Genomic DNA, 26,966 nt, shown 5'->3' on the forward strand with positions numbered 1-26,966 from the left:
TATTAAAAAAAAAAAAAAAAAAATTGGCATTGTTCTAGCATGATATGTTTGAAACCTTCTTTACACTTGCCATTTGTTTCATAATTTTCCAATTAAAGGATTTGCATGACCCAAAGAATTGTATCAAGCACAAATTAGACTTATATAACCATATAAAGTGAGCTTTTGAGCCTTGTACTTCAATTCATGAGTGTTATATACATACTCTTATTTTCTTGTCATCAAAGTTGTTGTTTGATCTCATTATTTATTGATTTGGTTGAACACTTAAAAGTCATTCATTCTTATGCAATTTGACTTCACGACATTTAAGAAGTGATATTAAGGCCCTCTTTGGATCGTTTGTGCCTTTCAAGCTAACCTTATGCATGCTTAAGCATGATTTTCCATTGTTAACCATTTTGAGCCTACATGTAAACCTTTTCTTTCATTTAACCAATTATATTTCCTCGCCTTAGCCTGAAAAACAAATATTTACCTTTCTAAGGAACTCATGAGCTTTAATTGGGATGTGTTTTTCATACTAAGTTTGGGAATTTCGAAGAAAAAAAAAATCACACAATTGGTGAAAGAAAAGAGAAAAGTTGTGATTAAGTGGTGGTTGAATGAAATTTCATTTTTGGGCCTTCAAAATAAATTGGTGGTTGTTCAGGAAAGGAGTGAATCAATGTAAATGAAGGGTATAAGGAGTTTTGATCAGGTAAAAGAAAAAAATCTAATCGTGATGATTCGAAGTCTTGTAAACAATTATTTTATGCTCTTGCATTGCGAGTTCCTTGGACTTTGTATTATCCATATCCTTCATTTCTTACTCACCTTACACCCTTGGCCCCATTACAACCCATGTTAAAGACCTAAATTGATCTTAAATGTCATGTGGTTGAATTGCATTCATTTTTCTACTTTTAAGTGTTTGACATCCTTCTTGAGATCATATTAATGCAAGTTCTTCATATTTCTATTGCGAGTTAAGTCCCTTATGGTTTAACTCTATTCTCATGTTTATAACTGAGTGTGCATTATAGCCCTCTTCTGAGTGATTCATTTGTGAGAGGACAACTTTGGTGAGATTTGAAGTTGAACTTATGCTTTGTATGATTTTTGAAATTGTGTGAAAACTAAGATTGGGGAATTTGTTGCATTTGGCTATCACACTACTACACTTTGAGCATATTGTGTTTAGAACTTTGCCGCTTTGTAAATAATGTCTAAAAATTGAGCTTTTATTGTTAAAACGTTTAAGTCATGTGCATGAGTCATTTCTCTTCAGAAAATGTTCGGAAAAATTGTTTTAAGTTCTTTGTGTTTTTGTGTTTGTTTTTGTTTTTGGTTTTGCTTAAGGACTAACAATCTTTAAGTTTTCTAATTACTTTGTTTTACAGAGTCAGTAAAACGTTTGTGGGTATCGTATCTGTTAAACCCTCAGGAGACACAACTCCTCCTACTAGGGATGCCTAGAGGTTTAAAGGCTTGTTGCATATGCTAAATGCAATCGAGTTACCTACGAAAGTGGTTTAGTTAACTTCTAGTTTTGTTTTTAACTTTGTTTTGTGTTGTTTTGCTCGAGGACTAGCAAAATCTAGGTTTGGGGGTATTTGATCGGTTCATAATTGTATATTATTTCTTACCCTTCTAGCTTATGATTTGGTTATGTTTTTGAGTTAAACTTGTGCTTTTAATCCTTTTTGTGTTTATCTTTCAGTTAATTGAGCTTTAGGTAACAATGATGGCTTTGGAGAACATAATTCATGCAATTCAAGCATGTTAAGGCCTAATTTGGATGAATTGATGAAGAGCTTAAAGACAAATTCATTATGGCTACAACCCCCTGCCAGTCCAGTTCCGTAGGTCATATTGCAAGCTTTGTTTCAGCAACCTACATAGCTCGGATGAGGCCACATTCTTCATGAAAGTTGCTCCAATTGGTGTGTACTATAACATATCCAAAAGTCAGCCCCATTGGATAAATCTGGAGTCCGTTACCTAGCAAACACAGAACCATGCTCAGGATGGATCTTATCAGCGCGGAAAATGAGTTAGCAATTTGTTTCGGCCTTAACTTCTTCCTCCGACCTTGGATTGGCCCAAATAACATATGGCTGGAAAGAAGACATTCTGAACTTCAATTTAGAGTGCTTAAAGTCCTAATTTGATTAAGAGAAGCCCAAGTTGTAAGCCCTTGAAGTTGCTGGTCATGCTGACCTCAGCATGTGCTGGTTGGATGCTTGGTCATGGTGAGCTAGGTATGAGCTATCATTTCTGGTTGGAAGCTTGGTCATGGTGACATGAAGATGAGCTAGGGCTGCTGGTGGGATTTAGTGGTGAAGTGCATCAACCAATTCAAGATTTTCTAATACAAGTGCATCACCCATTTCAGATTTTCTAATACAAGTGCATCAACCATTTCAGATTTTATAATTCAAGTGTTGTATGCATTAGTCTTATTGAATTCTGATTTTCACTTCCCCTAGGCCTATAAATAGGGAAGTTCTCTAAGCTTGTAATAACACCCCAAGGGGGGGAGCTCTCAAGCACTTCTCTAGAGCTCCCTTCCCTTCTCTCCCTCAAATTCTCTTAGTTTCCCTTTGTAGTTCTCAATTGTTGTAATAAGATCATTCTATTAAATTTTCTTTGTACTAAATATCAAACATCTCTCTACTTCCCTTCTCTTCCAAAAGTCTTCATGTCTCAAACACTTCACAAACACATTTCTCTTCATTCCCTAAGTTCTCAAATTCTCCAAGTTCACAAACATCCTCCAAGTTCTCAACCACTCTCTTCCAAATTCTCAAAGTTCCTAAACACTCTCTTCCAAAATCCACAAAGCTCTCAAAACACCTCTCTACTTTCTTCTCCAAATCCTCCAAGTTCTCAAACAGTCTCTTCCAAATTCCCCATGTCTTAAACACATTCCCTTCCAAAATCCTCAAAGCTCTCAAACACATGTTCTTCCAAAATTCTCTAAAGTTCCCAAACACTTTCTTCTCCCTCCTCAAAGTTCTCAAACACTTCCTTTCTTCCTCAAAGTTCTCTTAGTTTCCTTAATGTTTTCTTAGTTGTAATTTATTTTTCTTTGTTATGTAAATTCTTTTCTTAAGTTTTCAAGTTGAATTAGTTTCCAAGTTTCAATTATGGTTTTTGTTCTTATTCATTATGCTTATAAGTTAATATGCTAGTTTGAATGATTGATCACCATTTAGGCTTGCATGTTAGCTATCTTGGTTTGAATTAAGAGTATACACCATGCTTTAATTCGAATTGAACTATGAATAGGAAGAGTATGTATGGACATTCGACAACAGGGATTAGATACATGCTTGGTTGTTTAAAATGTTCTTCTATGCTTAATGGGTTCCTAATGCTTAATTTTAGGTTAGACAACAAATGATCAAATTAGGGAATTAGGAACACAAGGTTATGACCACACACCATGGCTTAATCATACTTTAGCTAGAATCAATCCATTAATCTAATTGAACTTGGGAACTTATTTGCTTGAGTTACTTATTTCTTTCTTCCTTGTTTTATGTTCTTTGTTTTTGTTTCTATTTTGTGTAGGGAAACTAAATTGGATCATTCAATCACCAATCCCTGTGGAATCGACCTCGCACTTACATACGCTAAACTACCAACGGTTCGTGCACTTGCGAGTATCACAAGTTGAGGATGCAGCTTAATCCATTTTGGTGGAGCTAAATCTACACAACAATATGCGACCGGTCGCTTTACCTCAGAGTCTCCAAACTTCGATTTTCTTCTCTGAACCGACCGGTCGCTTATAACATGCGACCGGTCGCTTTGGCACAGAGTCAAACTTTTGCAACCTGCCGGAAACCGACCGGTCGCTCATAACCTGCGACCGGTCGCTAGTCTTTATTTTTGTATCTTTTTAATTGAGCCATTTTTTCTCAACACAACTATCCTTCACCAAGTACCCCCGGTTCGACTGAGCAATATTGAAATATCCGATTGAAATGAATCTCGGCCAGCCCCGGCTGGGACTGGAGGCACTGAACCACCAAGTAACTGCAGGATGAAATGGAAAAGAAGAAGAAAAATGAATGAAGCGCTAAAGACCGATAATTAAAAAGTGCAGAGAAAAGAAAACCTCCTCAATGTGTAGGGGATGGTGATGGATAGAACTAGGCCAATTTTTTTACATTTACTAGATTCATAGGGATAGCTGCTGTTCAGTTGATTTACGATGCGCAGGGTATACTGTGCATATATTTTAGAGGTAGGAGGCAGAGATGTCGGATTAGCCAATGCCAAATAAAGAGAGAGATGGCTACCCGTCCCACCGTGTCTTCCCTTCGGATACAGTTGTATCTTCCTGCAACAAGCAACAAACATTTTTAGATAAGATTACCTGCACTTAATAACTTCTGCAGCAAGTTTAGTTTTCATCTGCAAACTTCACTGCTTTTGGGCACATAATTTGCTCAACACATCTCCTTTGTTTTGGTTGGTAAACTTTCTCTAGCACTTTAACTGATTCTTTACCAACTTCATGCAAGTAAAATTTGGACCAGAAAAGAGAGAGAGAGAGGGAGTGAGAGATAAGGAGGAAATAAAAAGCCTGTAAAGAAGGATATATTAATCAATGAGGAGGCTTATGCACCATTTCTGGTCTCCAGCAATGAATGTTTGTGAGTCATAGCTCTCCGCGTTTAACTTTGAGAAGTTGTCAATTTTCCAAACATGCTTGTACATAACGGCATCCTTGATCATTGATAGACACTCTCCTTTGCATGTGCTTTTTTCTTTACGAACGAAGACCTCCGCTCCAAACACGCAGGCATCAGCCATGAGAAATCCATTGGAAGTGTCAGTAAAAGCTTTGAGAGAGAGGAATTGATCAAATCCCCAGTCAAGCTTCATCCCCTGGAAGTGCCTTTCATTTTTTTCTAAGCAATTAATACATATGACATAAAAAGAAAAGAATCAGAATATGGGGCAGTACTTTGTATACATGAGAAACATTGGCTTATCTGTTCTCTGCTGTATGTTTAAGAATTAAATGAAAAGAAATGGTACCTTGAAGAGCCAAGTACTTTGCCAGTATTCTGATCAAGCAAAAACAACCTGAAAGCATCATGCACTTCCCAACGAGTCTGGGGGGCATTTGCTCCTGCCAATACTAAATAGAGAGAGATGTGCTCTTTCACATTCCTGCTCTTGTTCCCATTTGGATAGAAAACCAATTTCCTGCAGCAAAACCACAATTGATAGTACTCTAATGCACCTTGAACATAAGAAGTAAATAATAACAACGAATGCAAATTAAGGTTATGAGAACAGAGTAACGTAAGTATAAGAACTTGTTTACGAAATGAGAGAAAGGAATAGTGTACCATTTGTATCCTCCAGCTTCAAACACCCCTGATTCATATTTCTCCAGTGAATGTACGGATAGCAATGAAAGCGACTGTATTTTGATCGTGTAATGAGTTGGAGGTGCATCTGAAATTGTTCTCAAAATCCCTGGAATTAAAATGTTGGCAACACAAACAAGAACGTATCAGGGATTGTATACATCAGGTGTCTGTAACATGCCATGTTTACATCAGCTAGTGCTTTCAACAAACATACGCAAACAGATAGTGACAGAACCTTACCGTCTTGTTCATCGAAGTTAAGACTAGTCATGTTCATGGCAAAAAACTTGACTGTCGAACTTTGAAGGTGCTGATAATTGATGCAGGTTACAAGATTCAGATGGGTTTTCAGCTTTTAAAAGGAGAAATAAAAGGTGTTATTCCAAACTTGAAACATGTTAAGGATAGGACACTTATGCTTTGCTTTTGCAGGACAATATTTTGTTGTTTTGTTTTTCAAGGAAAAGGTCTCAATGACCTGCTTGTAGGTGTTTTGAATCATGTACCTATTCAAGATCCCACGCAACCACGTTTATTAAGGTTGAGAGAGAGAGAGAGAGAGAGAGAGAGAGAGAGAGCGTGTGTGTGTGTGAGACTCTCACCTTTTCTTGCCACACCTAGACCATGCACAACATTGCATTGTTAAGTAGCTTTCTGCATGCTGTATGAGGCATGTCTCTTGATCTCTCTGTATTAATTTTTCAATCTCTTCATTGTCCATTTTTATTAAATCAAAGGAAAAAAGTTTTATGAAAAAGTGGCGTACTTGACTAAGAGCAAAGAAACTATGTAAACGAATTACCTAATCAATAGCTTCATGTGTTTGTAGAGTGTACGAACTGAGAAAGAAAGGGACAGATTTTATATCTTAACGGCACATGTACAATCATAAAGCTTGTTTTATTAGAAGCAAAGCATTGTTGCCAGGGTGAATATCTTTATGTCTTTCTGCAGTGACCATTGAAAGATATTCCATGACAAGACACTTGAGATTATAAATTTTTAAATCTAATTTCTTGTCAATAACACTTTTAAAATTCATAATTTATCTGCTGATTGCTCCTTAAAGTTTTCATCTCTAGGTCCTTCCTGGTTTCTTTAGTGTACTTGTGGTATATGAGATTTCAGTTTGTTCTAGAAAAACATAGAGCTCTGCTTCGGTTACTTCCTCCATGTTATGATGATCCTTTCGCATTGATTGTTTGCCTGCTTTTTTGTGCCCTATATAACATAACAGATGCATGCTTGGATGAATTTCCTTTGATTTTTCAACCAAAAACAAAAATTCTGCATGACATTGAGAGCTTGTTAACGCATTTTTCTGTACATTTCATTTACAGACAGTCATGGATTCCATTTCCATCTAGGAAAGTTACGAGGAGGACACTGGTTTTCTGTTTATGTGTTACGACATCGAGAAAACCTTTGGCTTATCTTACCATCTAATCTGTAAAACTCATAACCTTGATAATGCCACACTATCTTTCCCATGTCCATTTTTTTATCTAACAAGAAAGTAGAAAACTTGCAACCAAACTGTTTCTGCTCTGACAATAAGCTTACCTTTTTCTTTTTCTTTTCTATTTTTAATATATTTCCGTACGACTCAGCAGAGACTAAAAGTTGTAAGGTTGAAGAAGTTACAGAAAAAAAAAGAGAAACAAAAAATGCAGAGGATTAAGGAGCCTTTGACAACAACTAAAAGCACGTAAAGTCCAAAAAATGGAGACATATTTATTCACCACCAAGGTCAGAAGAAGAGATACAACCATATTCATAAGGAGATACCATTTCTGGTCTCCAGAAATGAAAGCTTTTGAGTCGTAGAATTTGGTGTCTAATAACTTCGAGAAGTTGTCAATTTTCCAAACATGCTTGCTTGTACATAACGGCATCTTTTACCATTACCATTGATAGACACTCTCCTTTCCCTGTACTTCTCTCTTTACAAAGAAAGACCTCTGCTTCAAACACACAGGTGTCATCTACGAGAAATCCATTGGAAGCTTTATGAGACATAAACTGATCAAATCCCAATCAAGCTTCATCCTAACTATATTGCTCTTTGTTCTAGCGAAACAGAGAGCTTTGCTTCTGTTACTTGCTCTGTGTTCTGAGGATCTTTTGGCATGTTTTGCTTGCTTTTCTATGCTTTAATAATAGATGTATGCTTGGATGAATTTCCTTTTATCCGCAGTTTGGTATAATCTGAATGTAGCTACTTAGTTCTAGAAGTTCTTAACACAGATTGAATTGCGTTCTGGAAAATTTTAGCCAATTGGTTTTGCATTCTCACTTTAAGGAGAATAACCTGTATACTTTGCTTGTTTCGTATAGATTCTTGGTTCCGAGAGACATGTCTGTCGGGCAGTTTATTCATATCTTAAGCAGCAGGCTACACTTGACTCCTGGGAAAGCTCTTTTTGTCTTTGTGAAGAATACGTTACCGCAAACAGGTAAAACACACATTATTGATTCAGCTACCAGTTTTATTTAGATTCTGCACGACATTGAGAACTTGTTAACACATTTTTCTGTGGATTTCATTTACAGCCAGTCGTATGGATTCCATCTACGAAAATTACACGGAGGATGATGGTTTTCTGTATATGTGTTATAGCAGCGAGAAAACCTTCGGCTGATCCTTCCATCTCCTCCCCTAATTTATCAAATCGTTCATATTAGCAACTTGTAAGTATCTGTTGTTAACTTGTTCTCATTGCGAAGGGGCCTGTGTGGCTTGCTTCACTGTATCCTTTCATGTTCATTGTAAATTTGATTTATTGTGAATTCTGTAAAAGTTCATAACATTCAATAATTCCATATTTTCTTTCCAATCTCAACTTTCTATAATTAATAGCCATCGTATAAGTGGGTTCAATATTAGCTAACAAGTCCTAACCAAAAAATTATCGAGCAAGAAAGAAGAGAACTTGTAACCTTCCCTATCTTTTTAAATTATCCTTTCCTATTTTCAATATGGAAATTTCCATACTACTCGGCAGTAGACTATCAAAGTTACATTGGAAAAAAATAAAGAAATGCGGAGGTTCAGGATGCAGCCATATTCACAAGACGATGGATGGGTATCAGAAATTCCATGCCGGAAAAAGTTGCATGAAAGGAAAACTAAAAGAAGACATAAATGATATTATTATTCAGACCACCGAAGGCAAAAAGAAGTGGTACAACCTTATTATTCATAACTGAATGAATATTTTTTCAACACCGTATTTGAGACACAGTGCTTACTATTTATTTTAGTCTAGCGCAGTAGAAGTTCCATGCACAGTGACCTCTGCCTCCACGGTGCAACTATCCTTCACCAAGTACCCCCGGTTCGACTGAGCAATATTGAAATATCCGATTGAAATGAATCTCGGCCAGCCCCGGCTGGGACTGGAGGCACTGAACCACCAAGTAACTGCAGGATGAAATGAAAAAGAAGAAGAAAAATGAATGAAGCGCTAAAGACCGATAATTAAAAAGTGCAGAGAAAAGAATGTTGGCATATTACCATGGGTCCAGCCCATGATGGAAAAACATTCTTTCGGTGGTCAAAGTGGATATCCAACACCATGATAGAATACTCTTTCGGTGCAACACTATGATGAAGAGACAAAATGATAGTGTTTTTGTAATGATGGAAGACATCATGATGCTCTCTTTGGGAAGCTTTTTGACTAGCTATCATTATGGTTCTTTTTTGCATGCACGTGGGCTACTTTTAGAAGTTGGTTTTCAGCCATTTCATTTGGCTATATAAGGAGCATGCGGCAGATGGTGTTGGTGTGTGTTGTGTGGAAGAGTCAGAGAGAGTTGTGTGAGTCTTGTGTGCTGCACCAGAGGGAAGAAGCCGAGAGAGAGGGAAGAAGCCGAGAGAGAAGGAGAGAACACCATCTGCAAAAACCATTAGTATTCCACTCCAATTCTGTGAGAGTGAGAGAGTTCATTGTGTTCCACTCTAAGTGTGTGAGTGAGGTAAAACAGGAGAGTATAGTGTGGTGTCATTGTACTTTCTCTGTGTGTATCATCAAGCCCTGGGCATTGGCTTGGTAAGATCTGTCTTGTTGTACCCATTATTTTGTTATAGTGGAAGAAGTTTATATTGCTGCCCCGTGGACGTAGGCATTGCCGAACCACGTTAATTTCTGGTGTTCTTTATTTTTCTACAATTTCATTCTAGCACTAACCAATCCTAACAAGTGGTATCAGAGCCGGAAGCAATTCCGTCGTGAATAGTGCTCGTGAACAGTGCTCGTGAATAGTGCTCGTGAACAGTGCCTGTGAATAGTGCAGAATGGAAGGAAGCTCTATGATCAAACTCAACAACTCCAATTGGGTGACCTGGAAACCAAGGATGGAGGATATTCTTTACTGCAAAGACCTACATGAACCAATTGAAGGTGCAAAGGCCAAGCCAGCAACAATGTCTGATGCCGAATGGACAAAGCTGAACCGTAAAGCTATCGGCAACATTAGACAATGGGTGGATGACAGCATGTTTCACCATGTGTCTAATGAAACAGATGCGCACTCTCTTTGGGAGAAGCTTGAATCCTTGTTCGAGAAGAAGACCGCAGCCAAGAAAGCCTTCTTGATCAAGGAGCTCATCAATATGAAGTACAAGGACGGTTTGAGTGTGACGGAGCACCTGAACAACTTCCAGAATCTGGTCAACCAATTGGCAACTATGAAAATGACGATTGACACTGAGTGGCAAGCTTTTTTGTTGCTGGGTTCCTTGCCAGATAGTTGGGAAACCTTTGTGGTGACTGTAAGTAACTCTGCTCCCAATGGTGTTCTTACTATAGATAGTGTTAAAGATAGCATGTTTAATGAAGAAACAAGGAGAAAAGTTTCAGGCACCGAAAGCAGCCAGGTACATGTGACAGAAAACATAGGAAGGAGCAAGAGTAGAGGACCAAGAGGTCACGGAAGGAACCCAAGTCGCTCCAGGTCAAGATTTAGAGGAAGCTGCCATCATTGTGGCAAAGAGGGCCATATGAAGAAGCATTGCCGTGCATGGAAGAAACTGCAAAACGAAGGTCACAACCAAAGGAGAAATGAAGGCGACAACCAAAAGAGAGAAGAAAGCAACAACACCGCAGCAGTCTTAAGCGGCAATGAAACTGAGATTCTCTCTGTTGAAGAATGCCTAAACATGGGTCATCATGATCAAGGCACCGAATGGATTTTTGGCAATGGCGCTTCGTTTCATGCCACTTCCGAAAGAGAGTTCTTCAGTACATACAAAGAAGGAGATTTTGGCATAGTGAAGATGGGAAATAATAGCTACTCCAAAATTCTTGGAATTGGTGATATCTGTCTCGAGACTAATCTTGGATGCCAGTTGATGCTGAAAGATGTGAGACACGTTTCAGAGTTGTGATCGGTTCATAATTGTATATTATTTCTTACCCTTCTAGCTTATGATTTGGTTATGTTTTTGAGTTAAACTTGTGCTTTTAATCCTTTTTGTGTTTATCTTTCAGTTAATTGAGCTTTAGGTAACAATGATGGATTTGGAGAACATAATTCATGCAATTCAAGCATGTTAAGGCCTAATTTGGATGAATTGATGAAGAGCTTAAAGACAAATTCATTATGGCTACAGCCCCCTGCCAGTCCAGTTCCGTAGGTCATATTGCAAGCTTTGTTTCAGCAACCTACATAGCTCGGATGAGGCCACATGCTTCATGAAAGTTGCTCCAATTGGTGTGTACTATAACATATCCAAAATTCAGCCCCATTGGATAAATCTGGAGTCCGTTACCTAGAAAACACAGAACCATGCTCAGGATGGATCTTATCAGCGCGGAAAATGAGTTAGCAATTTGTTTCGGCCTTAACTTCTTCCTCCGACCTTGGATTGGCCCAAATAACATATGGCTGGAAAGAAGACATTCTGAACTTCAATTTAGAGTGCTTAAAGTCCTAATTTGATTAAGAGAAGCCCAAGTTGTAAGCCCTTGAAGTTGCTGGTCATGCTGACCTCAGCATGTGCTGGTTGGATGCTTGGTCATGGTGAGTTAGGTATGAGCTATCATTTCTGGTTGGAAGCTTGGTTATGGTGACATGAAGATGAGCTAGGGCTGCTGGTGGGATTTAGTGGTGAAGTGCATCAACCAATTCAAGATTTTCTAATACAAGTGCATCACCCAATTTAGATTTTCTAATACAAGTGCATCAACCATTTCAGATTTTATAAAACAAGTGTTGTATGCATTAGCCATATTGAATTCAGATTTTTACTTATCCTAGGCCTATAAATAGGGAGGTTCTCTAAGCTTGTAAAAACACCCCAAGGGGGGGAGCTCTCAAGCACTTCTCTAGAGCTCCCTTCCCTTATCTCCCTCAAATTCTCTTAATTTCCCTTTGTAGTTCTCAATTGTTGTAATATGATCCTTTTACTAAATCTTCAAACACTTCCCAAACACTTCTCTATTCTCTTCCAAGCATTCTCCAATTCCTCAAACACATGTCTCTTCCCTTCCAAAGTTCTCAAAGTTCTCCAATTTTCCAAACACTCTCTCTTCCAAAATCCACAAAGTTCCCAAACACAATTCCCATTCTCTTCCAAATTCCCCATGTTCTCAAACACTTCTCCCATTCCTTCATCAAATTCTCTAAACTTCTCAAACACCCTTCTCTCCCTTCCCTAAGTTCTCAAATTCTCCAAGTTCATAAACATTCTCCAAACTTCTCAAACACTTTCTCCTCCCGTCTCTACGTTCTCAAATTTTCCAAGTTTCCAAAATCCACAAAGTTCCCAAACACCACTTTCCTTTCTTCTCCAAAAAGCCTACATATTCTTAAACACTCTCCAAACACTTCTCCCATTCCTTCATCAAATTCTCAATGTTCCCAAACACTCCTCCCTTCTCTTTCTCAAACACATCTCTCCTCTCTTCCAAAAGTCTCCAAATCTCTCAAACACATGTCTCAACCTTTCCAAAATCCTCAAAGCTCTCAAACACATGTTCTTCCAAAATCCTCCAAGTTCTCAATACTTTCTTCTCCCTCTCAAAGTTCTCAACACTTTCTTCTCTTCCTCAAAGTTCTCTTAATTTCCTTAATGTTTTCGTAGTTGTAATTTATTTTTCTTGTAATGTACATTCTTTCTTCTTGTTTTGTTTCTTTTGTTTTTATTTATGTTTTGTGTAGGAAAACTGAATTGGATCATTCAATCACCAATCCCTGTGGAATCGACCTCGCACTTACATACGCTAAACTATCAACGGTTCGTGCACTTGCGAGTATCACAAGTTGAGGATGCAGTTGAACCCATTTTGGTGCAGCTGAATCTACGCAACAAGTTGCGTCTCAATTTGATATCTGTAGGCGTTCTTGACCGACAAGGTTTTGAGCATTATATTGGCCAAGGAAAATTAAAGCTTACCAAGGGCTCTATGGTGATTGCTAGAGCAAATCTTTGTAGCACCTTATACAGGTCATATGCCAAAGTCTGCAAAAATGAGTTGAACCCAGTGGAGGACTCTTCACCAGAATTGTGGCACAAGAGGTTAGGCCACATGAGTGAGAAAGGCCTACAAGTTCTGGCAAAGAAGTCTCTTATTCCCTTTGCCAAAGGTACGCATAAAAATTCTTGTGAGTTTTGTTTATTTGGAAAACAACATAGAGTTAGTTTTTCTACACCATCTACAAAGAAAGAAAATTTGTTGGAACTTGTTTACTCTGATGTGTGTGGTCCCATGGAAGTGGAGTCACTAGGAAGAAATAAATATTTTGTTACTTATATTGATGATGCTTCACGAAAGGTTTGGGTGTATTTGTTGAAAACCAAAGACCAGGTGTTCCAGACATTCCAGGAATTCCATGCCATGGTAGAGAGAGAAACCGGGAGATCTCTCAAGTGTCTCCGCAGCGATAATGGTGGAGAATATACATCTCAACAATTCAGAGAATATTGTGCAAAGCATGGCATAAGGCATGAGAAGACAGTTCCTGGTACTTCACAACACAACGGTGTAGCTGAAAGAATGAACCGGACCATCATGGAAAAGGTCAGGTGTATGTTGAGGACTGCAAAGTTATCCAAGCAGTTTTGGGGTGAAGCCGTGATGACAGCCTGTTATCTGATCAACAGATCCCCATCAGTTCCCTTGGGCCTTGATGTTCCAGAAAGAGTGTGGACTGGAAAAGATGTGTCTTACTCTCATCTGAAGGTGTTTGGCTGCAAGGCGTTTGTGCATGTGCCCAAGGAGCAAAGATCAAAGCTAGACTACAAGGCCACACCGTGCGTCTTCCTTGGTTATGGTGGTGAAGAATTTGGCTATAGATTGTGGGACCCAAAGGCAAAGAAATTCATAAGAAGCAGAGATGTGATCTTTTATGAAGATCAAACACTAGCAGACCCTGATAAGAAGGCTCAACCTGAAGCTGTGATTAAAGAGGCTGTTGACCCATTAATTTCAGATAGAGAAGCATATGGTGACATGCCAGAAGAAGCTGCTGAAGGGACATCAGAGATTACTGATCAGGGGGAGCCTGATCAGGAAGAGCGAAATGATGAGGAGCTTGATCAGGGGGAGCATTCAGCCTTACAAGAGACTGAAGCTCAGCCAAGAAGATCCACCAGAAACAGACGTCCAACTACCAAGTATCCTTCATCGGATTATATCCTGCTGACAGATGATGGAGAGCCCGAGACGTATAAAGAGGCCATAGATCACAAAGACAGTAACAAATGGTTGAAGGCAATGGAGTCTGAGATGGATTCCTTATTGAAGAATGATACTTATGAGCTGGTGAAGCTACCGGAAGGGAGAAAGGCACTCAAAAACAAATGGGTATTCAAACTGAAAAAGGATGAGCAGATGACGAAGTACAAGGCTCGCTTGGTGGTGAAGGGTTTTGGTCAAAAGAAAGGCATTGACTATGACGAAATTTTCTCACCAGTGGTGAAGATGACCTCTGTCCGCGTTATCTTGGGTATGGCAGCTAGCATGGATCTTGAACTTGAACAACTAGATGTGAAGACTGCATTCCTTCATGGAGATTTAGAAGATGAGATATATATGGAGCAACCTGAAGGGTTTAAAGTTAAAGGGAAGGAAGACATGGTCTGCAAGCTGAAGAAAAGTCTATATGGACTTAAACAAGCTCCAAGGCAGTGGAACAAGAAGTTCGACTCATTCATGGTGAGTCATGGATACAACAGGACATTTGCAGATCCATGTGTCTACATCCGACAGTTCGCGGGAGGTAAATTCATAATTCTACTGTTATATGTTGATGACATGTTAATTGTTGGTCAAGATGCTTCTATGATCAGGAAGCTAAAAGAAGAGTTGTCCAAGTATTTTGACATGAAAGATTTAGGACCAGCAAAACAGATTTTGGGCATGCGTATTGTTCGTGACAGGAAATCCAAGAAGCTGTGGCTGTCACAAGAGAGGTATGTTGAACGGGTGCTTGAAAGGTTCAACATGAAAGGAGCCAAACCAGTGAGTTCACCTCTAGCAAATCATTTCAAGTTAAGTAAGAAGTCATGTCCAAGTACAGATGTAGAAAAGGGGAAAATGGCTTCTATTCCTTATTCTTCTGCTGTAGGGAGTCTTATGTATGCCATGGTGTGCACCCGACCAGACATTGCTCATGCAGTAGGAGTGGTGAGTAGATATCTCTCCAATCCAGGAAAGGACCACTGGGAAGCAGTCAAGTGGATTTTAAGATATTTGAAGGGTACATCAAAAATGTGCTTGTGTTTTGGTGGTTCCAAACCGATTCTAGAAGGATTTACTGATGCTGACATGGCAGGAGACCTTGACAGCAGAAAATCTACTTCTGGGTACTTGTTTACTTTTGCAGGGGGAGCTGTATCTTGGCAATCCAAGCTGCAAAAGTGTGTTGCTTTATCCACAACAGAAGCTGAGTACATTGCAGCTACAGAAGCATGCAAGGAGTTGTTATGGATGAAGCGGTTCCTTCAAGAATTGGGTTTGAAGCAAGAAGACTATGTAGTCTACTGTGACAGTCAGAGTGCTATTGATTTGAGCAAGAATTCAACATATCATTCCCGCACCAAACACATTGATGTACGATATCATTGGATAAGAGAAGCCATTGAAGACAAGTTGCTGCAGTTAAAGAAGATTCATACTGACAAGAATCTATCAGACATGCTGACAAAGATTGTCGCTAAACAGAAGCTGAACTTTTGCATCAAAGCTACTGGAATGGACTCCAATTAAATTTGGGGTCATGCACGGTATTCCTCCCTCATGGACTGGAGGGGGAGATTGTTGGCATATTACCATGGGTCCAGCCCATGATGGAAAAACATTCTTTCGGTGGTCAAAGTGGATATCCAACACCATGATAGAATACTCTTTCGGTGCAACACTATGATGAAGAGACAAAATGATAGTGTTTTTGTAATGATGGAAGACATCATGATGCTCTCTTTGGGAAGCTTTTTGACTAGCTATCATTATGGTTCTTTTTTGCATGCACGTGGGCTACTTTTAGAAGTTGGTTTTCAGCCATTTCATTTGGCTATATAAGGAGCATGCGGCAGATGGTGTTGGTGTGTGTTGTGTGGAAGAGTCAGAGAGAGTTGTGTGAGTCTTGTGTGCTGCACCAGAGGGAAGAAGCCGAGAGAGAGGGAAGAAGCCGAGAGAGAAGGAGAGAACACCATCTGCAAAAACCATTAGTATTCCACTCCAATTCTGTGAGAGTGAGAGAGTTCATTGTGTTCCACTCTAAGTGTGTGAGTGAGGTAAAAACAGGAGAGTATAGTGTGGTGTCATTGTACTTTCTCTGTGTGTATCATCAAGCCCTGGGCATTGGCTTGGTAAGATCTGTCTTGTTGTACCCATTATTTTGTTATAGTGGAAGAAGTTTATATTGCTGCCCCGTGGACGTAGGCATTGCCGAACCACGTTAATTTCTGGTGTTCTTTATTTTTCTGCAATTTCATTCTAGCACTAACCGATCCTAACAAAGAAAACCTCCTCAATGTGTAGGGGATGGTGATGGATAGAACTAGGCCAATTTTTTTACATTTACTAGATTCATAGGGATAGCTGCTGTTCAGTTGATTTACGATGCGCAGGGTATACTGTGCATATATTTTAGAGGTAGGAGGCAGAGATGTCGGATTAGCCAATGCCAAATAAAGAGAGAGATGGCTACCCGTCCCACCGTGTCTTCCCTTTGGATACAGTTGTATCTTCCTGCAACAAGCAACAAACATTTTTAGATAAGATTACCTGCACTTAATAACTTCTGCAGCAAGTTTAGTTTTCATCTGCAAACTTTACTGCTTTTGGGCACATAATTTAATCAACACATCTCCTTTGTCTTGGTTTTTTTTGGGTTTTGGTTGGTAAACTTTCTCTAGCACTTTAACTGATTCTTTACCAACTTCATGTGAGTAAAATTTGCAAGAGAGAGAGAGAGAGATAAGGAGGAAATAAAAAGCCTGTAAGGAAGGACATATTAATCAATGAGGAGGCTTATGCACCATTTTTGGTCTCCAACAATGAATGTTTGTGAGTCATTGCTCTCCGCGTTTAACTTTGAGAATTTGTCAATTTTCCAAACATGCTTGTACATAACGGCATCCTTGATCATTGATAGACACTCTCCTTTGCATATGCTTTTTTCTTTACGAACGAAGACCTCCGCTCCAAACACGCAGGCATCTTCCATGACATATCCATTGGAAGTGTCAGTAAAAGCTTTGAGAGAGAGGAATTGATCAAATCCCCAGTCAAGCTTCATCCCATGGAAGCGCCTTTCATTTTTTTCTAAGCAATTAATACATATGACATAAAAAGAAAAGAATCAGAATATGGGGCAGTACTTTGTATACATGAGAAACATTGGCTTATCTGTTCTCTGCTGTATGTTTAAGAATTAAATGAAAAGAAATGGTACCTTGAAGAGCCAAGTACTTGCCAGTATTCTGGTCCAGCAAAAACAACCTGAAAGCAGCATGCACTTCCCAACAAGTCTGGGGGCCATTTGCTCCAGCCAATACTAAGTAGAGAGAGATGTGCTCTTTCACATTCCTGCTCTTGTTTCCATTTGGATAGAAAACCAATTTCCTGCAGCAAAACCACAATTGATAGTACTCTAGTGCACCTTGAACATAAGAAGTTTGTTTACGAAATGAGAGAAAGGAATAGTGTACCATTTGTATCCTCCAGCTTCAAACACCCCTGATTCATATTTCTCCAGTGAATGTACGGATAGCAATGAAAGCGACTGTATTTTGATCATGTAATGAGTTGGAGGTGCATCTGAAATTGTTCTCAAAATCCATGGAATTAAAATGTTGGCAACACAAACAAGAACCTATCAGGGATGTATACATCAGGTGTCTGTAACATGCCATGTTTACATTAGCTAGTGCTTTCAACAAACACACGCAAACAGATAGCGATAGAACCTTACCGTCCTGTTCATCGAAGTTAAGACTAGTCATGTTCATGGCAAAAAACTTGACTGCCGGACTTTGAAGGTGCTGATAATTGATGCAGGTTACAAGATTCAGAATGGGTTTTCAGCTTTTAAAAGGAGAAATAAAAGGTGTTATTCCAAACTTGAAACTTTTTAAGGATAGGACACTTATGCTTTGCTTTTGCAGGATAGTATTTTGTTATTTTGTTTTTCAAGGAAAAGGTCTCGATGACCTGCTTGTAGGTGTTTTGAATCATGTACCTATTCGAGATCCCACGCAACCACGTTTATTAAGGTTGAGAGAGAGAGAGAGAGAGAGAGAGAGAGAGAGAGTGTGTGTGTGTGTGACTAACTTTTTCATGCCACACCTAGACCATGCAAAAGTATAATTGAGACCACTTTGCTGTCTTTGTTCAATTTGAGCATACCATCCACAAAATTTATTCACAGCAAGTTGAATTGTTGTTGACCAACGGTGCATTAAAGAATTGGCAGTCCGATCACTCACAAAGCTTTTGTATTCATGGAAGTATTCCCAAATTCTCTTCCAATATGTTCCACTTTTTTGCTCATTTCCTTGTAACGCATCCAAGCTGGCGTTGAGCCAAGTTGATACAAGGAGATTGTCTTCTTCCGTTGTGAGGTTGCGTGATCGTTGTTTTTTTTTTTGTTGGCTGACTGATTGAGTTTGCAACTCTTCGGTTATTGATTGATTGGCCATGCCATCCGTTGAATGTTGATTATCATTAAATAAAATGCAGAAAAAAAAAATAAAAAAAATAAAAGACATCATTAAATAAATGTTTAAAATAATAATAAATTATAGTAGCATTTAATTATAAGGAGTCACTAGGAGCCATTTCTCTCTCCTCAGATTTAGGAGCTCCTAGAGGTCTCCCTATTTTAGGAGCTGGATAGGGAGCATAATTGAAGGTGGATTTTTTCAATTCCTCCCTAAACAAGTGCTTTTCTCTCCTCTTGTAAGATTCTCTCTCCCCTCTGCGTGGGAGTTTACTTCACTGTACTATCCGCAGTTCGTTATAATCTGAATGTAGCTACTTAGTTCTAGAAGTTCTTAACACAGATTGAATTGCGTTCTGGAAAATTTTAGCCCAATCGGTTTTGCATTCTCACTTTAAGGAGAATAACCCTGTATACCGTGTTCCCTTGTGTTGTATAGATTCTTGGTTCCTAGAGACATGTCTGTCGGGCAGTTTATTCATATCTTAAGCAGCAGGCTTCACTTGACTCCTGGGAAAGCTCTTTTTGTCTTTGTGAAGAACACATTACCTAAAACAGGTAAAACGCGCATTATTGATTCGGCTACATTGAGAACTTGTTAACACATTTTTCTGTGGATTTCATTTACAGAAATCCATCTATGAAAGTTACAAGGAGGATGATGGTTTTCTGTATATGTGTTACAGCAGCGAGAAAACCTTCGGCTGATCTTTCCATCTCCTCCCCTAATTTATCAAATCGTTCATATTAGCAACTTGTAAGTATCTTTTGTTAACTTGTTCTCATTGCGAAGGGGCCTGTGAGGCTTGCTTCACTGTATTCTTTCATGGTCATTGTAAATTTGATTTATTGTGAATTCTGTAAAGTTCATAACATTCAATAATTCCATATTTTCTTTCCATTCTCTACTTTCTATAATTAATAGCCATCATATAAGTGGGTTCAATATTATCTAACAAGTCCTACCCAAAAAGTTATCTTACCAGAAAGAAAACTTGTAACCATGCTTTGTGCTATGAGAATGTGCTTGCCTATCTTTTAAAATTATCCCCTTCTTTCCATGTTCAATATGGTAATTTCCATACTAATCGGCAGTAGACTATCAACGGAATAAAATCGAAGAAGTTACCTTGGATAAAAAAAGACGAAAAAAAAAGAAATGCAGAGGATCAAGATGCAGCCATATTCGCAAGAAGATGGATGGGTATCAGAAATTCCATGGAAGCAAAGTTACATGCCGGAAAAAGTTGCGCGAAAGGAAAACAAAAAGAAGACATAAATGATATTATTATTCTGATCACCGAAGGCCAGAAGAAGTGATACAACCATATTATTCATAACTGAGTTAATAATTTTTCAACACCATATTTGAGACAAGGTTTTTGATACATGCAGCTACAGGCAGGAGCTTACTATTTATTTTACTCTAGCGCACTAGCGGTTCCTTGCACAGTGACCTCTACCTCCACGGTGCAACTATCCTTCACCAAGTATCGAGTCGAATTGAAAGATTCGGCTGAAATGAATCTCGGCCAGCCCCTCTTGGGACTGGAGGCACTGAACCACCAAGAAACTGCAAAGATGAAATGAAAAAGAAGAAGAAAAATGAATGAAGTGCTAAACACCAATAATCAAAAAGTGCAAAGAAAAGAAAACCTCCTCACTGTGTAGGGGATGGTGATGGATAGAACTAGGCCAATTTTTTACCTTTATTATATTGATAGTGATAGCCGGACCCGTACATTTGATCTATGATGCGCAGGGTAAACTCTGCACATATTTTAGAGGTTGGAGGCAGAGATGTCTGATCAGCCAATGCCAAATAAAGAGAGAGATGGCTACCCGTCCCGCTGTCTCTTCCCTTCGGATACAGTTCTATCTTCCTGCAATAAGCAACAAGCATTTTTAGATAAGATTACCTGCACTTAATAACTTCTGCAGCAAGTTTAGTTTTCATTTGCAAACTTTACTGCGTTTTGGGCAGATAATTTACTCAACACATCTCCTTTATTTTGTTACTTCGTTATTTTGTTTTGGTTGTTAAACTTTCTCTAACACTTTAACTGATTCTTTACCGTCTTCATGCAAGTAAAATTTGCACACGGAGAGAGAGAGAGAGAGAGAGAGAGAGAGAGAGAGAGAGAGAGAGAGAGAGAGAGAGAGAGTGATAGATAGATAAGGAGGAAATCAAAAGCCTGTAAAGAAGGATGTATTAATCAATGAGGAGGCTTATGTACCATTTCTGGTCTCCAGCAATGAATGTTTTTGAGTCATAGCTCTCTGCGTTTAACTTTGAGAAGTTGTCAATTTTCCAAACATGCTTGTACATAACGGCATCCTTGATCATTGATAGACACTCTCCTTTGCATGTGCTTTTTTCTTTATGAACGAAGACCTCCGCTCCAAACACGCAGGCATCAGCCATGAGAAATCCATTGGAAGTGCCAGTAAAAGCTTCGAGAGAGAGGAATTGATCAAATCCCCAGTCAAGCTTCATCCCATGGAAGTGCCTTTCATTTTTTTCTAAGAAATTAATACATATGACAAAAAAAGAAAAGAATCAGAATATGGGGCAGTACTTTGTATACATGAGATGGCTTATCTGTTCTCTGCTGTATGTATAAGAATTAAATGAAAAGAAATGGTACCTTGAAGAGCCAAGTACTTGCCAGTATTCTGATCAAGCAAAAACAACCTGAAAGCAGCATGCACTTCCCAACAAGTCTGGGAGACATTTGCTCCAGCCAATACTAAGTAGAGAGAGATGTGCTCTTTCACATTCCTGCTCTTGTTTCCATTTGGATAGAAAACCAATTTCCTGCACAGCAAAACCACAATTGATAGTACTCTAATGCAGCTTGAACATAAGAAGTAAATAATAATTAACAACGAATGCAAATTAAGGTTATGAGAACAGAGTCACATAAGTATAAGAACTTGTTTACGAAATGAGAGAGAATTGTACCATTTGTATCCTCCAGCTTCAAACTCCCCTGATTCATATTTCTCCAGTGAATATTTGGACAGCAATGAAAGCGACTGTATTTTGATCGTGTAATGAGTTGGCGGCGCATCAGAAATTGTTCTCAAAATCCCTGCAATTAAAATGTTGGCAACACAAACAAGAAGGTGTGAGGGATGTATACATTAGGTGTCTGTAACATGCCATGTTTACATTAGCTAGTGCTTTCAACAAACACATGTAAACAGATAGCGACAGAACCTTACCGTCTTGTTCATCCAAGTTAAGACTAGACATGTTCGTGGCAAAAGACTTGACTGCCGAACTTTGAAGGTGCTGATAATTGATGCAGGTTACAAGATTCAGAATGGGTTTTCAGCTTTTAAAAGAAGAAATAAAAGGTGTTATTCCAAACTTGAAACTTTTTAAGGATAGGACACTTATGCTTTGCTTTTGCAGGATACTATTTTGTTGTTTTGTTTTCAAGGAAAAGGTCTCGATGACCTGCTTGTAGGTGTTTTGAATCATGTACCCATTCGAGATCCCACGCAACCACGTTTATTAAGGTTGAGAAAGAGAGAGAGAGAGAGTGTGTGTGTGTCTCACTTTTTCATGCCACACCTGGACCATGCAAAAGTATAAAAAAAAAGTAACTGAATTATAAAATGAAACAATATATATATATAATTTCACATATAATGTTACCTTATCTTGTTTATTGAGACCACTTTGATGTCTTTGTTCAATTTGAGCATACCATCCACAAAACTTATTCACAGCAAGTAGAATTGTTGACCAACGGTGCATTAAAGAATTGGCAGTCCGATCACTCACAAAGCTTTTTGTATTCATGGAAGTATTCCCAAATTCTCTTCCAATATGTTCCACTTTTTTACTCATTTCCTTGTAACGCATCCAAGCCGATCAAGTTTGTCTTCTTCCGTTGTGAAGTTGCCAGATCGTTGCTTTTTTTTTTTGTTGGCTGATTGAGTTTGCAACTCCTCGTTTATAGATTGATTGGCCATGCCATCCATTGAATGCAGAAAAAATAAAATAAAATTGAAGACATCATTAAATAAATGTTTAAAATAATAATAAAATATAGTAGCATTTAATTATAGGGAGTCACTAGGAGCCCTTTATCTCTTCTCAGATTTAGGAGCTCCTAGAGGTCTCCCTATTTTAGGAGCTGGATAGGGAGCATGATTAGAGATGGGTTTTTTCAATTCCTCCATAAGTTTTAGCTAAGGAGGTGGTTTAGGAAGCTCATTGTGGATGCTCTAAGTAGCTTTCTGCATGCTATATGAGGCATGTCTCTTGATCTCTTTGTATTAATTTTTCAATATCTTCTTTGTCCATTTGTATTAAATCAAAGGAAAAAGGTTTTATGAAAAAAATTGCGTACTTGAATAAGAGCAAAGAAAACTAAAAAGAGAAGTTTCCATATGTATATGAATTACCTAATCAATAGCTTCATGTGTTTGTAGATTGTAGGAACCGAGAAAGAAAGGGACAGATTTTATAGCTTAACGGCACATGTATAATCATAAAGCTTGTTTTATTAGAAGCAAAGCATTGTTGCCGGGGTGAATATCTTTATGTCTTTCTGCAGTGACCATTGAAAGATACTCCATGACAAGACACTTGAGATTATAAATTTTTTAAATCTAATTTCTTGTCAATAACACTTTTAAAATTCATAAGTTATCTGCGTGCTGATTGCTCCTTAAAGTTTTCATCTCTAGGTCCTTCCTTCCTGGTTTCTTTTGTGTACTTGTGGTAAATGAGATTTCAGTTTGTTCTAGAAAAACATAGAGCTCTGCTTCGGTTACTTCCTCCATGTTATGATGATCCTTTCGCATTGATTGTTTGCCTGCTTTTTTGTGTCCTATATAACATAACAGATGCATGCTTGGATGAATTTCCTTTGATTTTTCAACCAAAAACAAAAATTCTGCATGACATTGAGAACTTGTTAACGCATTTTTCTGTACATTTCATTTACAGACAGTCATGGATTCCATTTCCATCTAGGAAAGTTACGAGGATGACACTGGTTTTCTGTTTATGTGTTACGACATCGAGAAAACCTTTCGCTTATCTTTCCATCTAATCTGTAAAACTCACAACCTTGATAATGCCATACTATCTTTCCCATGTCCATTTTTTTATCTAACAAGAAAGTAGAAAACTTGCAACCAAACTGTTTCTGCTCTGACAATAAGCTTCCCTTTTTCTTTTTCTTTTCTATTTTCAATATATTTCCGTACGACTCAGCAGGGACTAAAAGTTGTAAGGTTGAATAAGTTACAGAAAAAAAATGAGAAACAAAAAACGTAGAGGATTGAGAAGCCTTTGACAACAACTAAAAGCATGTAAAGTCCAAAAAATGGAGACATATTTATTCACCACCAAGGTCAGAAGAAGAGATACAACCATATTCATAAGGAAATGATTATCTTTTCTTTCACACATTTATGTAGAGATACCATTTCTGGTCTCCAGAAATGAAAGCTTTTGAGTTGTAGAATTCTGCGTCTAATAACTTTGAGAAGTTGTCAATTTTCCAAACATGCTTGCTTGTACATAACGGCATCTTTTACCATTACCATTGATAGACACTCTCCTCTCCCTTTCTCTTTACAAAGAAAGACCTCTGCTCCAAACACACAGGTGTCATCTACGAGAAATCCATTGGAAGCTTCAGTGAAAGCTTTATGAGAGATAAACTGATCAAATCCCTGTTGTGAAAAAAATGGACAAACACTTTCACTCACTCCCCTAATGATCTTGTTGTTGATGGACTTTGTGACACACACAAAGATAGATGAATCACACACACACACTTGAGACAACAACCAAGCACAAAGTGACACAAGAATTTATAGAGGTTCAGCAATTGCCTACATCCTCTTGGTGATCCCCTTGAGAAATTCACTTCATGAAAGAATAAGTTACAACTTTGGTTTTACACAGAAAAACCCCCTTAGAACTCTATTCTCTCCCCAAGCTCTCTTTTCTCTCACACCCCTTGCTCAACACTTTGATGCACTTGTGAACACTCTCACAACCCTCGGTGTTTCCCTCCTTGTGTCTAGACTCTCAAGACACCAACTCAGCTCTAAACTTGAACTGATTGCTCTCCCTCACGTTCTCCCTTGGTGAGTTAACCTCCTTTGAACACAATAGCACCCAACTACTTGACCACCTTGAGATTAACCACACCTCCTTCAACTTGCTTTCTCATCTTATAATGTCTTGCTTTACATCCCATTACTTACACAGACCAATGGACATAAGATAAGGCACCATCTTGTCTTCCACGTTCCTTCCTTTAGTCTCCCACTTAGACTAAAGATCAGATCATGTAAGTAATCAAATCCCACTTCAGCCACCTTCCACTAAACCAGAAAATGGAGAGTGAATCCTTCAAAGCAAGACAACCAATTGGCAATTAGTGCTCTCCCAACTATCCAGCAGGTAGTCCACCTTCTTGCAACTCAGAAGTGACCCATTAAGCCTCTGAAATCTTGTGGAAAGCGATAGCCACCGAAAAAGTAGTTGAAAACACGTAAGAAAACATCAGCACAGCACTGAAGCGACCGGTCGCGGATACCTTGCGACCGGTCGCGGATACCTTGCGACCGGTCGCGGATACGTTTTTGATACGTTGCGACCGGTCGCGGATACCTGCGACCGGTCGCTTTCTGCGAATTCTTCAGACTTTGAATCTGCTTCTAAACGACCGGTCGCCCAAACCTTGCGACCGGTCGCTCACTCCTTCGCTTGCATACTAAATGTGAGCCAATTTTACAACAATCTCCACCTTGGCGAACCATTTAATCACCCCATGGACCATTGTTGACCTCTAGAACATCTTCAACCTCTTAGAAATCGTTCTAGTAATTTCCAAGAACTCCACCATGGCAATACACCTCTTGCCTCAATGCACCTTTGGTGGAAGGTGCTCCACCCAAGCCTAAACTTGAGTAACTTGGACCTCTTGTGCAGAAAAGAGTTCCCCCTTGCCAAATTCGTTGCTCCTTGCCTCCTTGGAACCTTGAATCTTGGACTTCCCTTGATATGCAAACCACATACCAAACCTTTGTTCACTAAATCCCCACTTAGCACTCCTTGCTCTTGGATTTAAGAACACATTTCTTTTCATCAATGCACTTCTCCAACTTTCCCGCTTCATGCTCCCTATAGCACTTCGAAACGTGGCTGGAACTTCTTGGTCCATCCATCCAAAACCTAGGGAAGGTTTGATGGATTCCTTGGGCCCGGACCTTGCAATTGATGATGGCTCCACCTCAAGTAGAACCCTTTTGTGAGTTTGTTGTTGTTGCCCTCCTTCTTCAGCCCTTGTGTCAAGCTCCACCTCAAATGGAGTCCCTTCAATGACCACCTTGGCAAAAAGCTTCTCTTCAACAACATCCTCCCCATCATCCCTTGTCTTGACTTCACCTTTGTGGATTTTCCACTCCACACCTTCTGCACCTTTGAAATCAAGCACCCTTGATGATGAATTGTTAGTCACACAACCTTGACTAACCTTCCTTGCCCAACTTCTCTTGAGCACACTTGCAGCTGCATTATGTTGGATCGGCTCCTTGACATTAAGACTTGTTGCTTGCTCTTCCTTGGTACAAATCTCTGCACCACCCAAGAGCTTGTATGTGTTGTTTGGTTGAATCTCCCCCCTCATAACCACCACAGAACCTTGTGTGACCATGAGCTTCCCTCCTTTGGCCTTGTAAGAGCAACCTTCTCTAAGCAAAGAACCAAGAGAGACTAGATTCGTTCTTAGTGCAGGTACAAACCTTACCTCACTAAGACTCCAAACTTCACCACCTTGCAACTTGATCTTCACAGTCCCTATGCCCAAAACTTCACATGTAGTTTTGTCTCCCAACATAATCTTACATGCATCCTTATCCTCATATGTGTCAAACATCAACTTATTTGCACACACATGATATGAGCACCCGGAATCTAAAATCCAACTTGAAGAAGAATTCTTACACGAAGAACTTGCCATGACTTCCCCGTTACTTTCCTCCGTAACCGTCAAGAGTTCATCACATGTGTCCTCATCACACACGTGGGCTGAACTTCCAGCTTTCTTCATCTTGTTCAGCTTCTCCTTCCATACCGGACAATCTCGTCTCCAATGATCCATAGATCCACACTCGAAGCACCCTTCATTATCCTTGGACTTAGTATTCCTTTTGCTGCCCTTGCCTTCTTGCTTGCTTGAACGCCTCCCTGCGAACAAACCAGCATCTTGAGAGTTCTCCTCCGAACGTTGAGACATCCTGTGATGCGTCATCACATCTTGCACCACCTCCTCAAAATTCAAAGTACTCTTCCCGAACATAAGCGTTGTTCGGAAATGCTTATAAGACGGAGGCAAGGATGTTAGAAACATGAGTGCCTTATCCTCCGTATTA

At 39.1% G+C, this 26,966-nt stretch overlaps 3 protein-coding genes and 1 pseudogene across 5 annotated transcripts; 1 reads left to right on the forward strand and 3 right to left on the reverse strand.

The window, feature by feature from the left end:
• Positions 1–3,713: 3,713 nt before the first annotated feature.
• LOC110752006 (MATH domain and coiled-coil domain-containing protein At3g58210-like) lies at positions 3,714–5,696 on the reverse strand. The gene is made up of 6 exons (XM_088246417.1): positions 5,619–5,696; positions 5,355–5,484; positions 5,038–5,208; positions 4,622–4,907; positions 4,161–4,333; positions 3,714–4,026 (listed from the first exon to the last, which is right to left on the reverse strand). Exons 3-6 carry the CDS (start codon positions 5,123–5,125, stop codon positions 3,890–3,892), a joined length of 684 nt encoding a protein of 227 aa, XP_088102543.1. The 5' UTR covers positions 5,126–5,208; positions 5,355–5,484; positions 5,619–5,696; the 3' UTR covers positions 3,714–3,889.
• Positions 5,697–7,620: 1,924 nt separating this feature from the next.
• LOC110752384 (autophagy-related protein 8i pseudogene) lies at positions 7,621–8,215 on the forward strand (annotated as a pseudogene). Its single transcript, XR_015832817.1, has 2 exons — positions 7,621–7,834; positions 7,932–8,215. The product of XR_015832817.1 is annotated as an autophagy-related protein 8i pseudogene (transcript).
• A 7,737-nt stretch (positions 8,216–15,952) lies between these two features.
• On the reverse strand, positions 15,953–18,360 carry LOC110752375 (BTB/POZ and MATH domain-containing protein 6-like). Its single transcript, XM_088246726.1, has 5 exons — positions 17,805–18,360; positions 17,542–17,650; positions 17,286–17,455; positions 16,870–17,155; positions 15,953–16,579 (listed from the first exon to the last, which is right to left on the reverse strand). The coding sequence occupies exons 1-5, from the start codon at positions 17,839–17,841 to the stop codon at positions 16,246–16,248; spliced, it is 936 nt and encodes a 311-aa protein (XP_088102852.1). The 5' UTR covers positions 17,842–18,360; the 3' UTR covers positions 15,953–16,245.
• A 319-nt stretch (positions 18,361–18,679) lies between these two features.
• LOC110752363 (MATH domain and coiled-coil domain-containing protein At3g58400-like) lies at positions 18,680–21,904 on the reverse strand. Of its 2 annotated transcripts, XM_021953007.2 has the most exons (7): positions 21,780–21,904; positions 21,517–21,646; positions 21,200–21,369; positions 20,789–21,074; positions 20,259–20,434; positions 19,965–20,124; positions 18,680–19,100 (listed from the first exon to the last, which is right to left on the reverse strand). In XM_021953007.2, the coding sequence occupies exons 1-6, from the start codon at positions 21,808–21,810 to the stop codon at positions 19,973–19,975; spliced, it is 945 nt and encodes a 314-aa protein (XP_021808699.1). In that variant the 5' UTR covers positions 21,811–21,904; the 3' UTR covers positions 18,680–19,100; positions 19,965–19,972. The 2 variants fall into 2 exon arrangements, with proteins under 2 accessions (XP_021808699.1, XP_021808691.1); XM_021952999.2 differs by lacking the exon at positions 18,680–19,100 and having other exon boundaries at positions 19,813–20,124.
• Positions 21,905–26,966: the final 5,062 nt, after the last annotated feature.

This window comes from Prunus avium, chromosome 1 (genome assembly GCF_965620075.1).
Source record: "Prunus avium chromosome 1, drPruAviu1.hap1.1, whole genome shotgun sequence".
NCBI classification, from domain to species: Eukaryota; Viridiplantae; Streptophyta; class Magnoliopsida; order Rosales; family Rosaceae; genus Prunus; species Prunus avium.

Excerpts from the sequence above, each read along its gene's own strand:
- LOC110752006 (XM_088246417.1), bottom strand. The coding sequence starts at position 5,125 with ATGCCCCCCAGACTCGTTGGGAAGTGCATGATGCTTTCAGGTTGTTTT. Across the intron at positions 4,908-5,037 it reads AAAGTACTTGGCTCTTCAAG|AAAAAAATGAAAGGCACTTC; the intron begins GTACCATTTCTT and ends TTAATTGCTTAG. Across the intron at positions 4,334-4,621 it reads ATTGCTGGAGACCAGAAATG|GAAGATACAACTGTATCCGA; the intron begins GTGCATAAGCCT and ends TGCTTGTTGCAG.
- LOC110752375 (XM_088246726.1), bottom strand. The coding sequence starts at position 17,841 with ATGAACATGACTAGTCTTAACTTCGATGAACAGGACG. Across the intron at positions 17,456-17,541 it reads GAAGCTGGAGGATACAAATG|GAAATTGGTTTTCTATCCAA; the intron begins GTACACTATTCC and ends GTTTTGCTGCAG. Across the intron at positions 16,580-16,869 it reads ATTGTTGGAGACCAAAAATG|GAAGATACAACTGTATCCAA; the intron begins GTGCATAAGCCT and ends TGCTTGTTGCAG.
- LOC110752363 (XM_021953007.2), bottom strand. The coding sequence starts at position 21,810 with ATGTCTAGTCTTAACTTGGATGAACAAGACG. Across the intron at positions 21,647-21,779 it reads TAACTTGGATGAACAAGACG|GGATTTTGAGAACAATTTCT; the intron begins GTAAGGTTCTGT and ends TTTTAATTGCAG. Across the intron at positions 20,125-20,258 it reads TCACTATCAATATAATAAAG|TTTCTTGGTGGTTCAGTGCC; the intron begins GTAAAAAATTGG and ends TCATCTTTGCAG.